Source organism: Erinaceus europaeus, chromosome 14 (assembly GCF_950295315.1).
Source record: "Erinaceus europaeus chromosome 14, mEriEur2.1, whole genome shotgun sequence".
Lineage (NCBI taxonomy): Eukaryota > Metazoa > Chordata > Mammalia > Eulipotyphla > Erinaceidae > Erinaceus > Erinaceus europaeus.
The window spans coordinates 31950593-31965197 of NC_080175.1; the positions used below are offsets into that span (position 1 = coordinate 31950593).

The 14605-nt window shown below is 49.0% G+C and overlaps 1 protein-coding gene across 4 annotated transcripts in view; it reads left to right on the forward strand.

Moving 5' to 3' along the window:
• Window positions 1-14605, forward strand: part of CRTAC1 (cartilage acidic protein 1) — a 188766-nt gene that overhangs the window by 125061 nt on the left and 49100 nt on the right. For all 4 annotated transcript variants that reach the window (XM_060171522.1, XM_060171524.1, XM_007534148.2 and 1 more), the window contains exon 3: window positions 3123-3319. In XM_060171522.1, coding sequence (XP_060027505.1) covers window positions 3123-3319 — 197 coding nt within the window. The remainder of the gene's footprint in view (window positions 1-3122; window positions 3320-14605) is intronic.

The following is a 14605-nucleotide window of genomic DNA, read 5'->3' on the forward strand; positions in this document are numbered from 1 at the left end:
TTGTTTGCATACCCATTATGCTGTCTCCTTTATTTTTATTTTTATTTTTTTAATGTAGCACCAGGGAATGAGCCTAGAGCCTCACACAATACCTCTGAACAGCCTCTTCAACTCAACTGTTTTATTCTTTTGTTTTTTTTTTTGGGGGGGGAGCAGAGTGGGAGAGACACAACAGCATTGCTTTTCCATCCCTCAAGCTTCTCCTCCAGTGCTGTTTCTGATGCTCTCATGAGGTACCAAACCTGGGCTGAAACCCAGGGCCTCACACACACCACATGTGCTCTCTACCCAGCAGGCTATCTCCTGATCCCTCAGTGCTGGGCTGAGCTGGTACCAGTCCAGCTGAGGCCTGCAGGGAGATGCCTGCTCTGTTGTTTATAGACCAAGAGACAGACTAAGAGGGGCTCTCACAGAGCTTCTGACTCATTGCCTCTTCAGCATCAGCTCTGGGATCCCTTATTCAAACACTTTCTGGACTGTGATGCAAAAACAAAAGACATTAACACAGAAATGCTCTGGTTGAAGTAGTGTGCAGAACCCAGAGGCAGGCCCCCACGGTCACATCTGTCCACACATTTTGTCACCCTCTGATTTCTTTGTGTGTGCGACAACTCTGATCTTGCAAAAGATAATCCAGAGCTTAGAGAAGGACTGACCAGCCTAGGGTCACAAAAGTCATCTCTGGCAGAAGTCAGTGAAACTGAAGATGAGAATGTGCTGTGTAAACTGTAAAGCGTTGTGGAGATGTAGGCTTATTATCTCTGCTGTTTACAGGGACTTTTCAGGCATTTCTCACATTGCTCCTTTTGGGAAGGCTGATGGGGTGGGGAGGTGTGGGAATACTAGCCTTGACATCTCTGGTAGTGTGGAAAGAGAACAGGGATTGGACCCAGGAGACAGGGGTCCCATGTGCAAGTTGTGTAAAACAGGGCAGCTCACGTTCCCTCTCTGACCCTCAGTGTTCTTTCCTAGAAAAATCTTACAGGTTGCCGGGGGGGGGGGGGGGGGGCAGGCAGAGGTGCACGCAGTTGAGCACATGTTACCATACACAAGGCTACAGATTCGAGCCCCCACTCCCCACATGCAGGTGAGGATGCTTCAGAAGCAGTGAAGCAGGTCTGCAAGTATCTTTCTCTCTCTCCCTCCCTCTCTCCTTCCCTCTCCCTTCTCAATTTCTCTTTGTCCTATCAAACAAAACAAGTAAAAAATGGCTTCTGGTAGCAATGGCTTTACAGTGTCAAGCCCGAGATAACCATGGTGGAAAAAAAAAAAAAAAAATATATATATATATATATATATATATATATATATATATATTATTGGCTTTCTTTCTGGAATTCCATGAGGCTCTGGTGAGACAGTAGCTATGAATGTGCTTTTAAGATGGCCAGGCAGTAGCCTGGACGGTTGGACAGAGGGTGCAGAACCTGACTTGCAAGCATGAAGTTCTGAGTTTGATCTCTGGCATTGAATGTGTCAGATGATTCTCTTGGTGGGGTCCTCTCTCTCTCTCTCTCTCTCTCTCTCTCTCTCCCTTGGGCATGCCACTTTCTCCAGATGGAAAGGAGAAATCAGCCACAGGACACCAGAGCCCTGTGAGTCACATATGAGTGCTGAGGTGTCATTTGTTCCATCACTCAGCATGTATTTAGCAAGTACGTGTTGTACCACCTGCACTGGCATAGACCTGGGGAACCAAGCAAAGAGCTCTGTCTTGGCAAAGCTTACAGAGGCTGCACAGGGGGGAGAAGGTCAACAAGAAGGTAAAGAACTGTGGTGAGAGCAGGTGAGGGGTGAGAAGGACGGGGAGGTGGTGGCTGCCTGCTTCAGGAACATAGGCAGGAAGGCCTCACTGAGAAGGAGCAATCAAACCAGGAGGGGAAAAGAGGGAGGAGATGGGGACCAGGAGCTATAGAGGGCACACTTCACCAGGCACTGCAGTCTGGGTTCAAGCTCCCAGCTACCATGTGGGAGCACCTTACAAGGGGGAAGCTTCATGAGTGATGGAGCAGTGCTGTGGTGGCTTTCCTCCTCTCTTTGTCTCTCTTTCTTTGTCTTTCATGCTTTACTTGTAAGAAGGGAAGGAAGGACTTGGTGGGAGTAGTGGAGTCCAGCAGATATAAAGTCGTAAGGGAGAGGGGAAGATGACTGATGAGCTCTTTCATTTTTGAGTTTCTTAGGAAAAAAAAAGACCTATCAGGCACCTGGTAACTTTACATTTTTGTTGGCTGGTTGATCAGCTAGATTGGTTGGTTTTTCCTACTAGCCTAGTCACTGGTGCTCAGTGTCTATACAACTCCATCATTCCTGGTGGCCATTTTCCCCCTTTTTCCTTCTTTTTGACTGAAGATGAGAGACAGAGAGATAGATAGGGAGAGAAAGGCAGAGAAGAGAGATACCTGCAGGCATTGCTGCACCACTCATAAAGCTTCCCTCCCTCCCCTGTAAGTGGGAACCAGGGGTTTGAACCATGATCCTCATGCATGGTAGGACGTGCACTCTGTCAGGTGAGCCACCACAAGCCCCATTGCCTAGTCGTTTCATGTGTGTTCATGTAGTCCCATCTGAATACAAGGGCCACTAGTGTGTAAATGCTGGGGCTTCTGTCAGCAGAGAGTCATTCCAGACCACCACATCTGCTACTCCGGAACTCATTTATGCAGGGACTGTTGGGAGAGCAGAAAGGGCCTGACCTCAGGTCCCAGTGCTTGCTGTGCCACCTTGGGAAAGGCACTGGATATCCCTGAGCCTCTGTTCCCCTGAGCACACTTATGAGTTGCCTCATCTGTAAAATAGGCTGATGACAGATACAGCTTCTCACACCTGTATCCCCTATTGACTATTAGATTGAGTTCTGCAAGTGCCTCTTCATGAAATGGGCAAGGCAGATGTCAGCAGGGTCTTCAGAAAGGCCACCGCCTCCACACCCTGCTCCTTCTGCATCTGATCAGAGGCACTCATCAGACCCTCAGAGACCTGCGAGGCTGTGCAGGGGTCCCTAGGAATGCGGGAATGCAGGAATGCTGTTCTTGAGGACAGTCCTCTGAACCCAGTTCTCTTGTCCAGTGGAACCTGGGGCCCTGTTGCTCTTCCGCAACATTTCCTCCCTCTCCCTCCTCCAGGTACAACGGCCCCAACCTGGTTCTGAAGTATGACCGTGCCCAAAAGCGGCTGATGAACATCGCTGTGGATGAGCGCAGCTCGCCCTACTATGCGCTGCGGGACCGGCAGGGCTACGCCATCGGGGTCACAGCCTGTGACATCGACGGGGATGGTCGGGAGGAGATCTACTTCCTCAACACCAATAATGCCTTTTCAGGTAAAGGTTTTTGGCCTTGGGCCTCTTCCTGTTTCCCTGTAAGGCCCGTGGGAGGGGGTGTTGTTAGGACTTGGGGGCCGCAGTCTTCCTCAGCAGAGAGACTCTGGAGGCCTCTTGGGCAGAGACCAAGCTGTCCCTCAGATCTGTCTTCCTCCATCTCTGTTTCTGCAGCCCCCTCTCCTGTGACTCAGCCACTCATCACTCTCAGGGGGTGGCCTCACATCCAGCCCCCTGGAGTCACTCTCCCTGCTGCTTCCAGGGAATATATTTTTTAAATGCTTCCAAATGTTTCCAGTCCCACACCCCCCACCCCCACCATCTTTCAGCAGAGCTCATTTATTCACAAATTCTGGGGGAGTGCACACTCCAGGCTGGACTAGAAGTGCCAGGTGCAGGGGACACAGTTTGGAGGACAAATAGATCATGAGTTGCTGGCCCTGGTCTAGCCCAGAACATCTCTCCGCTCGATCTAGGGGTCTTGTGCAAAGGCAGGCTCTCAGGTGGGGTTCCTCAGGCAGGGTTCTCCATCACTGCAGAAAAGGAAGCAGCATGGGAGACTCACTCTGTATTTGTCACATGCATTATCTCTGCTTTTGGCAGACATATGGGACAGCATACAATATAGTAGCTCAAGAAGCGGACAGAAATCTTTGTGACAGGGCTGGCCCCAGGAGGTCTGGGCTGAGCCCTCAGCATCCATGCTTGCAGGATATGATGATGATGCTGGTCCAGGGACCATACTTTAAGAAGCAAGGTCACTCTCATGCACTAAGGAACTGGTGCCCAAAGAAACTGATGCTCAAGAGGCTGTATAATTTAACAATAATAACTGCTAATACTTAAATAGTTCCTGCTGGGTGCCAGCAGTTGATGCCAGCATTTCACATCAATTGTTTTATTTTTTATTGCAACAGTTCCTTGTGGTTATAAACTTCGGCCTGTCCTACTTTATGATTGAGAAAACTGAGGCACAAAGAAGTCACATGACTTGTCCATAGGCACCTAACCTGTAAGTTTCAGGAGTAAAACCCAAGGAGGGGGTCTGTGTCCAGATCAGTTCTTTTAATTAAGACAGTATGGCCTCACTCAAGCCTGTTTCCCTGGGGGCTAGTAGAAAGCCTGGTTTATCTGGGCACTGAGCAGTTCAGGAGTTGAAGGGTGGGGACAGAATAATAGTTGTGCAAATAGCTTTTTTGAGGCTCTGAGGTCCAAGGTTCAATCCCCAGCACCACCATAAGGCAGAGCTAAGCAGTGCTCTGAGGCTGTAAATTGAGGTGAATCCCAGCCTCTGAACGTCTGACTAGAATGAACTCTGCTCCCAGGGGGATACCACATCTGGGAGAAATCTAGTCCCACATCTTTCTCCAACAGGACGCAGGGAGGGCTTGTGTTCCTGCAGGGTCAAGGTGGACATGCCCTGGACTCTTCCAGGTGGCAGTGGCCTCTTGGATTGGCCATCTTGTGGTTCAGACCTGATATCCATCCTGGGCCCTCCTTCCCAACTTCCTAGACCTGCCTATGGGATCCACCTTTGCTGCCCAACACACACACACACACACACACACACACACACACACACACACACACACACACACACACACACACTTTGCCCTAGGCCCATACTGGTTGTGATCTAGCCAGGATCCAGCCCCCAACATGCCCCTGACATTGTGCTCTGCCAGGTACACAAATGGGGCAGGGTGGGAGGTTGTGGTCTGTGCCAGGGGCAAGGCGGACAGGGTTGGCAGCCAGCCAACCTTGTGCCTCCAAGAAACAATGAGCCACAGCCCCAAGTGGTGTTTTATGGGTTTTCATCTCATCTTGCCACTGAGTGAGGCCTGAGAGATAGCAATTATCCCTACACAAATATCAGGGCATGATTACCCAGCTGGATTTACTGCCCTCTCTCCAACCAAGCCCAGATTGGATTAGGACACGATTAATTGATAGGCTGGTCACCCCTTTCATGAGGGGCAAGATCAGGCGGGCAGTGGCAGGCAGCAGGGCTGTGGAGGGCTTGGGTCCCCCAGGAAGGCAGAAAGGGGGAAAACTGCTGGAGGGAGGGGAGCCTCCTCCCCACTCAGGAGAGCAGAGCATCTGGGAGGGAACTCTCCAGGTGTCTCTGAGTGGCAGCCCCTCCCACATGCTTAGTGTGATTAGTTTTTAGTGTGACTCCTCATTTGTGAGTCTGGAACAGCCCAGCCGGCACCTGGGAAGCTGCTACAGCAATGTGGACACCACTACTCTCCCAACTCCCAAAGAGACCCCAGACCAATCCAGACCTTTAGGGGAGGGACCATATGCCTGGCATGTGCCCTTGAGGGTGAGGCCACTCCTGTGGAGTCCTGCTCATCTCATGCTCAGCTTGCCATAGCCCCAGCTGTTTACTGACGGACAGATTCCTTCACTGGACAGAAGCCTACTGAGCACCTATTAGGTGTCAGGCCCTAGGCTAATGATGGTCAGACAAGCAAAACAGAAATAACATCCCATCCTCTGGAAGTTTACCCCCTTTTCTGAGGCTGCCTTGTATTTCTCCAGTTCCGAATCCATGGAGTCCAAGTTCTTTTGAGGACAGAATCCCTGTACAGACAATTGTGTGTCCTCCTCTGGCCCACCCAACCTTGAACATCCTGAGGGCACAATACAAACTTGATAAGACAGGGGTGGAGGGCAGTGGTGCACCTGGTTTCAAGGACGAGGTTCAAGCCCCCATTCCCCACCTGCAGGAAGGAAAGTTCATGAAGAGTGAAGTAGTGCTGCAGGGCTCTTTCTCTCCTTATCTCCCCCCCCCCTCAAATTCTCTCTATCCTAGCAAATATAACAAAGGAAAAAATGACCACAAGGAATGGCGGGTTCATTGAGCTGGCACTGAGCCCTAGAGATAACCTTGGTGGCAATTAAAAAAAATTAATTTAAAAAAATTGGATAAAGCACTGGCAAAATAGCTCACCTGGATAATGGCACTGCTTTGCCAAGCATGTGACCCAGGTTCAAGCCTGGTCTTCATGGCACTGAGGGAAGTTTTGGTGCTATTCTCTCCCTCTCTCTCTCTCTCTCTCTCTCTATTTCTCTCTTTCTCACTGACACCAGGGTTATCACTGGGGCTTGGTACCTGCTTGATGAATCCACTGCTCTTGGTAGTCTTTTTTCTTTCTTTTCTTCTTATCCTTTTTATTTTATTTTCTTTATTTCATAGATGAGAGATAAATTGAAAGTCTGCTAGACCTGGAAGAGGTTTACCAGCAGAGGAAAGACAAAGAGAGGCAGAGCACAATGAGTCCCTGGGCTTGAGGGGTCTTAGGGCACAGGTGTCCATCTGCGAGAGGCTGCTGCCAGTCCCCAGGGCTGGAGCAAGGTTGGCAGTGCCATGCAGACTCCGCCCCAGATGGGCACCTCTGGTGACCCACTGTGGTTTGAGGGATGTCTGTGGACTTGAGTTTATTTCTCACTTGAGTGATTCCATCGATTCATTGACAGTGGGCAGGGTGTGCAGTTGGACACTGGTGCTATGTCAGCAGTTCCCTTGGTCCAGCTGGTCCAGCTGGCACAGCCAGTGCCACCCCGCCTGCTGAGGGGATGAAACCATCTCCAGGAGCCACAACCAGCCCATACCTGTGCAGGAGAGTAGGAAGGTCCTGTGGGATATCCGCATGGAGTTCTGGAGGAGGACATGACCTGTGTCCTGACAGCATCGTGTGTGTGTGTGTGTGTGTGTGTGTCTGTCTGTCTGTCTGTCTGTCTTAGAGAGAAAAGCCTGCTAACCCAGTGACTTCCTATTCACAGGGCATACTGTCCACTGTCAGCCTCAACCCCTTCATGGTGGAACAGGAAAATCCCTGTCAGCTCCGAAAATGTAGTCTCTGGATGGTCTTTGTCTCATCTCCCACCTCCTCCCCTGACCTCTTAGCCTCCACATTTTTCTTGTTCACCACATTCCCACCATCGCACTTGATGCTCCCTGTCCCTGAAATGCTTTTTATGCCTGTGTCCTCACTCCTACCCTCCTCCCAGGCCCCAGCTCAGGTGAGGTCTTCTCTGAACACCTAACCATCATACCTTCCTTTGGTGTGCTTCCTCTTCATAGCACAACCACTAACTGCAAGTTTGCTGTGTCTTTGTTGTTTACCTCTCCTGCTCAATTCTCTGGGGAGAGGCACATTGCCCTGTTCACCTCTGTGTCTTTAGGGCCTGGAAAAGTGCTTAAGTTACTTAGTGATGATTTTTTAAATTTCTTTATTGGGGAATTAAAGTTTTACATTCGATAGTAAATACAATAGTTTGTACATGCATAACATTTTCCAGTTTTCCATATAACAATACAACCCCACTAGGTCCTCTGTCATCCTTTTTGGACCTGTATTTCCCCCATCCACCCACCCCAGAGTCTTTTACTTTGGTAAAATACGCCAATTCTAGTTCAGGTTCTACTTGTGTTTTCTTTTCTGATCTTGTTTTTCAACTTCTGCCTGAGAGTGAGATCGTCCCATATTCATCCTTCTGTAGTGATGATTTTATTTAATTAATTAATTTATTTATTAGCTTTTATATATTTATTTATTGAAAAGAGAGAGAAATCTAGTGGGAATGGTGGGAGGGAGAGAGAGAGAGAGAGAGAGAGACACCTGCAGCACTGTTTCACCACTCATGAAGCTCACCCTCATCCACAAGTGGAGACTGAAGACTTGAACCAAGGTACTTTTGCATTGTAACATGTGTAGTGCCACCACTTAGCCCCCAGTTACATATATATTTTTAATGACCACCTGAGAAATGAATGAAGCGCTCATTAGGTGTCTGGGACTCCATGCTTGCACTTCGAGCAATGGCTGCTTTCATTCTGCAATGAAGAGGCAGCCACACAGCCCCCGCTGTGCCCCCTGGGAGTGGGGAAGGACCAGGGAGAGGTCAGAGCCGTGCAGTCAAGTGTCTGGTGTGAAGATGAGGGGGCCAGGTGGACCAGGGTCAAGGTTAAAAAGTGAAAAGTCAGGGACGAGGTGGTGATGCACCGGATTGAACGCACACATTACAGTCCTCAAGGACCTGGGTTCAAGCCCCTGTTCCCCAACTGCAGGGGGGAAGCAGTGCTGCAGGCGTCTCTCTCTCTCTCTCTCTCTCCCCCTCTCTATCTCCCCCTTCCCTCTCAATTTCTTTCTGTCAAATAAAATAATAATACAAATAGATCAATGTATTTTTTTAAAGTTGAAAGTTGGGAGAAGGCAGGGAAAGAAGAAAGAGTGGTGGTGGCAGGAAGCCAGATGCCACAAGACTCTGCCCTGGAGAAGAGTGGCCAGTGCGTGTCTGGCAGCCCCCGTGGTGGAGCTCTGGGAGCAGAATGTGCAGGGCAGAGGGGTCAGGAGGCAGGTCTGAGCACCTCCTGCCTCACCCAAGACCAACCCCACATCTGTGCAGTCCTCACTGGGTGAGGTCCCCCTAGAGGACCCTCATCCCCACCTGCGGGGGGGGGGGGTGTTAGTGGGGAAGCTTAGAGAACGATGAAGCAGAGCATAGTGCTCTCGTGCTCGCTCTCTCTCTCTCTCTCTCTCTCCCTCCTCTATCAATTTCTTTGTCTCTATTCAACAGTTTTAAAAAAGTTAATAATACAACACTTTCTAAAAATAAATGAAATAAATAAATAGCACCACCAAAGAAACAAGCTTGCACAATAGGCCGTTTTCTTCAATTGTAGGTATATCTGTAAAGTCCACAGACATGGAATTGCTGCATCAGGAAATAAATATGTATAGTTTTTCATTCTTTTTTCTTTACTTTTTGTTTTAAAGATAGAGACAGAGAAAGCAGAGAGACAGAGAGAACACACAGCCCCAAAACTTCCTTCAAGTGCGGCAGGTACCCGACTCCAACTAACCTGGATTGTGCACGTCAGAGCAGTGCACTTTCTAAGTGAGCTATTCCTCCAGCCCGGATGTGTGGAGTTTTAATAGGCATTGCCGAATAGTACTTCAAAGAGACAGTGCTGATTACACTCTCATCTGCCCACATGGAAGTGAGCACTTGCCAGCATTCTCACCAGTAGGGTATCACCATGATTTTTACTATTTGCCAATCTGATGGTGGGGGGAAGGGGAAAAACTGGCTTTAATCTTTATTTTTCTCAAAGCAAGTGAAGCTGAGCACATTTTTAAACATTTGGATCCCTTGTCTGCTCTCAGCCTCTACCCAATTTTTTCCTATTGATTATTGGTCTTTTTCTCATTGATCGGTAACACCTCTTTACAAATTAGGGAAATTAACCCTCCCTGTGTAATACAAGTAGCAAATAGTTTCCCCTCGCTGGACATTTTTCTCTGCTCTGTGATCCCAGTGGGTTTTGTAATGCGGGGAATTTTTATTTTTATGAACTTGGATGGATCACTCTTCTTTGATGGTGTCTGGGCTCAGCGTGATCCTTGGGTCTTCAGCAGGACATTGTGTAACCTCTCAGAGAGGAGGCGTCAGTCACTGTGCCAGTGAGAAAAAGGGAGCTGGGGGCAGGCTGCACTCCAGCCTGCCTCTCTCTCTTTCCTTCTCTCTCTCTCTGCCTACAGGGCACAAGCACCACCTGCTCTCCCGAGAGAACCCCTGTCCAGTAGCGCCTGCACCCAGATATCCCCACCTCCTCCAGGTGCTCTCCCCAGCCCACCCAGCACTGGCATTAACCCTGGGCTTATAAAAATGTAGAAGCTCAGGCTCCATCTAAACCAGAGTCTGCATTTTTACAGGGTGCTTAGGAATTTCTGTGCATGCTGAAGGCTGAGATGGGCCAGCCACCCAGGGGGCTGGGAGAGAGCTCAGCGGGCAGAATGCACCCCTGACTGTGAAGACTGAGATACACCCCCACCCAAGTCCCCACCCTCTCTTCCAAGAGCCCCCAGGCCCTAAAACTGATCTCAGGGTATCCTGCTTCCCTTGGGGTCAGCTTGTACAGCACAGACCCACTTGGGGAGATGAGCTTGTGAAATGCAGGGCTCCCTGTGCTGTCCCCACTGTGGCTGGCTCCTGGGGGTGCCCAGAAGAAACACAGGTGGGTGAGACTGTCAGACAGCACCATAAAGAGGACGGGGCCCAAGCCCTGGTTAGACTTGGTCCTAACTCAGAAAGAGGAACCGGGAACTGCCCTTCATTCAGCTCTTTAAAGAAAAACACAAAACAATTTATTAGTAATTTAACATATTCCCAGCTTTCAAAAATTATTTTATGTGCTTATTTGGACAAAGAGAAATTGAGACAGGAAGGGGAGATAGGGAGAGGGGGTGTGTATGTGAGAGAGACTTGCAGTACTACCTCATCCCTTGTGAAGCTTCCCTCCTGCTGGTGGGGACTAGGGGACTGAACTCAGATCCCTGTACATGGTAACCTGTGTGCTCTACCAGATGTGCCACCACCCAGCCAAAAGTGCCCAGCTTTTAAATATTTTGCAGTCAGGCCACAGTTTGAAGTTCCACCTTCTCAGTTAATAGCTGCATAACCTTAGGCAAATTACCAAACCCTCTGAACCCTGACTTCTCTCTGTAAAGTGAATTTACCTCCTGAATATGACTGAGAGGGCCTGGTGAGCTCATGTGTGAACATAAGAACCTTGACTTTGGTTGGTGGGATTTCCCTTTTCACCTCAGGATGGAAGGTATAAGGTTGATGTCAGAAATTACATTGCAGAGCACTGAATGAAGCTTGGGTTCATTCCTTTTAAATACAGCCTTTGCCCAGGGGCCAGGTGGTAGCTTTTCCAGGAGGATCAGGTGCTGAACCATGTGAGACCACCAAATTCAGGCCCTGAGACTACATGAGAGCACCATGGTGTCAAGGGAGGCTCTGCAGATGGGGCTGCACACGGTGCCTTGCCTTCATGTGTCTCTCCATTTCTGTCTCTTTCTACCTCTCTATATCCAAAGGAGAAGGAAGGAAGGAAGGAAGGAAGGAAGGAAGGAAGGAAGGAAGGAAGGAAGGAAGGAAGGAAAAGCAGGAGTCTGGGTGATGATGCACCCTGTTAAGTGCACATATTACCAAGCACAAAGACCCAGGTTTGAACCCTCCACCCCCCACCTGCAGAGGGTCTGCTTCTCAAGCAGTGAAGCAGGTCTGCAGGTGTCTGTCTTTCTCTCCCCATCTCTGTCTCTCCCTCCCCTCTCAACTTCTCTCTTTCTCCCATCTAAAAAGAAAAAAAGGGGAAAAAAAGCTGCTGGGGACAGGGGATTCATAATGCTGACAGCGAGCCTCAGCAAGAACTCTGATGGAAAAAAAAGAAAGAAAGAAAAGTCAAAACAGGAGCATCATCCATAGCTAAGGCTCAGCACTACAAAGAAAAAAAAAAGATTCTAGAGAGTTCACTGGGTTAGGCATGAATCTTGCCGTGCACTCAGTCCAGGTTAGAGCCCTGGTACCACATAAGAGGTGCTATAGTGCCAGGAGAAGCTCTAATACTCTGGTGTTTTTCTCAGTATATCTTTATGAAAAGGCAGTCTGGGAATAGTGACATTGAACATGTATAAGGCCCCAACTCTGGGGGAAAAGGTTCTTTGCCTAAACTTTCTTCCCCTGCAACCATCACTGTATTGGTTTTCACTATTTTATAAAAATAGTTTTCACTGTTTTGTAAAAAATGAAACACACACACACACACATACACACACACACACGTTCAAATGTGGTTCAGTGAGAACGAGCAGTGGTCAGGCCCTGTGACCCCCTGAATGATGGTGGTAGTAGTGAGAATGTGAGGATGGTGATGACGATGAGGCAAAGGAAGAGAGTAAAGATGGTAGTGGAGATAGTGAAGCTGATTATGGAGGTGCTGGTGGTGCTGGTGATGCTAAGGGTGGTAATATGCAGGCTAGTGTTGTGATTATTCATTTATGACCAGGTTTCATTCTGAGAACTTTGTGTACATTATCTGATCTAATCTTCACAACAGGCTGATGAACTTGAGGCCACTCTCACTATTCCATTTTACAGAACAGGCAAGGACAGTTTTGTGACTTGCCCAGTCATGAGGCAGGGTTGTGTAGCAGTGAGCTCTATGCCCTATGCATGAGTCCTGCCCCCTCCCCTGCCATCACACACACTCACCTTTCTTTGCCTCATTAAGAGATAGTGAATGAAGGGGGAGGAGGGAGGGAAACACTCAGGCCAGTTATTCTTAGGAAGAGCCTTTATGACTAAACTCAAACTCTCATGGCTCCAAGTGTGTGTGTGTGTGTGTGTGTGTGTGTGTATGTAAAACGAGGGCAGGAAGTTGAGGGCTGTTTGTTTGGCTGACACTGCTATCCTGCTGCCTTCCACGCAGAACCCTCCCTTTTTTATTTTTTTAATTGCCACCAGGGTTATCTCTGGGTCTTCATAAACCCACTGCTCCCAATGGCTTGCTCCTTCCTTCCATCCACCCTCCCTAACTCCCTTCCTTCCTTAATTTTATAGGACAGAAGAAATTGAGACAAGAGGGTGAAATAGAAAGGGAGAGAGAAGAGAGACACCTGCAGCACTGCTTCACTGTTCATGAATCTCCTCACTTGCAAGTGGGGACTATGGACTTGAACCCTGATCCTTGAACATGATAACATGTCTGCTCAACTAGGTGTACCACAACTCAGCTCCCCTTCCTATTTTTCTGATGGCTACTGCCCCTCTGTCCCTCCTTCAATCTATGTGTGTGTGTATATGCTCCTGGAATTCATTCTCCAGGCCTGGTCTTTCTCCTCTATCCTGCCTCCAGCCTCACTGCTCTGTGAACCACCATTTTGTCATGGCCAAAGACATCTTGGACAGGCCTTGTAGACCTGCCAAAGCCATGTGCCTGCTCCTGCTCCTGCCTCCCATCTGGCCCAGTGTCCCTGCATTTGTCCCTGTTCTGCGTTGTACAGTGCTCCCTTGCCTGCCACAGTCCCTTCTGCCACCTGACCCGGCCTGCTGCCCCCAGCACCTCCACCCTGTTCTCACTGCTGACACCCTAAAGGGAGTCTGAGTTAACACTAAAGTGACCACACTGTTTTATGCACCCACCCTCCATACCCCCGCCAGCCCACCTCTCACTCCCATGCAGGTCAGCCTTCTGGAAACTGTCTTCTCAGGTCAGAAACCTTCCTGAGGTCTCTGCCCTCAGTCCAAAAGGGAGTGGGTCTCTCTTGCTTGCCACGCTTCTCCTCCACCTGTACCGACAAATTTATTGCCAGCTCTGTCTTCATCTGTGCCGCCCAGACGCCGCAGAGCACCACCCGTCTTCCTGCTGGTCCCATGGTACAGCCATACCCAAAGTACAGGTTTGAGCATCAGAAAGACCTAGGTTTGAATCTTCTTTTAGCACTTACTAGCTCTGACTGATCCTTTTTGCCCTCCACCCCCCATTTCTCCATCTGTGAAAGGGAGCTGCACTACCCCTCAAGCTGACTACAGGCTTTTTAAAGGAGATGGTTGAACGTAAATGCTTTGAGCACTACCTAGCCAAACTAAACGCTCTGTGTGTAGTAGGTAATCTGAGCCTTCAAGTCCCAGTTCAGGTGCCTCTCCCACCATACAGACCTCCTAGATCACTGTGACCTCCTCCATCCCAGTTTCATAGCATCTCTCCACTATACACCTTTTCCTGACTCACCAGGCTCTAAAAACTGTGGGATCTTCAGCAAATCCCCTTGTCTCTTGGGTTTCAGGACCATCATTTGTAAATTGGATTTGAAAATAGTATACATGGATGGGGAGGTTGTAGTGAGCATTTGTGAGTAAATATGCTGTTGGAATGTTAAGTAGGGGCCAAGCAGTGATGCACCAGTTTAAGTGCACACATTATAGTGCTCAAGGACCCGGGTTCAAGTCCCTGGACCCCACCTGCAGGTGGAAAGCTTTATGAGTGGTGAAGTAGGGCTACAGGTGCCTCTCTGTCTCTTTCCCTGTTTCCTCCTTCCTTCCCAAATTCTCTGTCTCTATTCAGTAATAGATAAATAAATAAATATTTTTTTTCAAAAAGAAATGTTAAGTAGGTTAGTTTTGTTATTACCCCTGGCAGCTACTTTACTTTCCCTCATGCTGGCATGGAGGACAGATGACTAGAGTCAGGGATGGAGACTCCTGCTTTCCTGTGGGTATCTGGCACCCAACAGGTGCAGAAACCAGAGTGGTTCCCTGGATTCTGAGACATTTAAGATCCTGGTGCCAAGATGTCAAACTCAAGGCACCTCCAGGGCCTCTTGCACCGTCAGAGCCTTCACTGACCCCAGCCCTGCCCTTCAATATCCGTCTAGTCTGCCAGGCCTCCACCTTCTCACACTCTCCTCCAGCCCCTCACCCCTTCCCATTCAG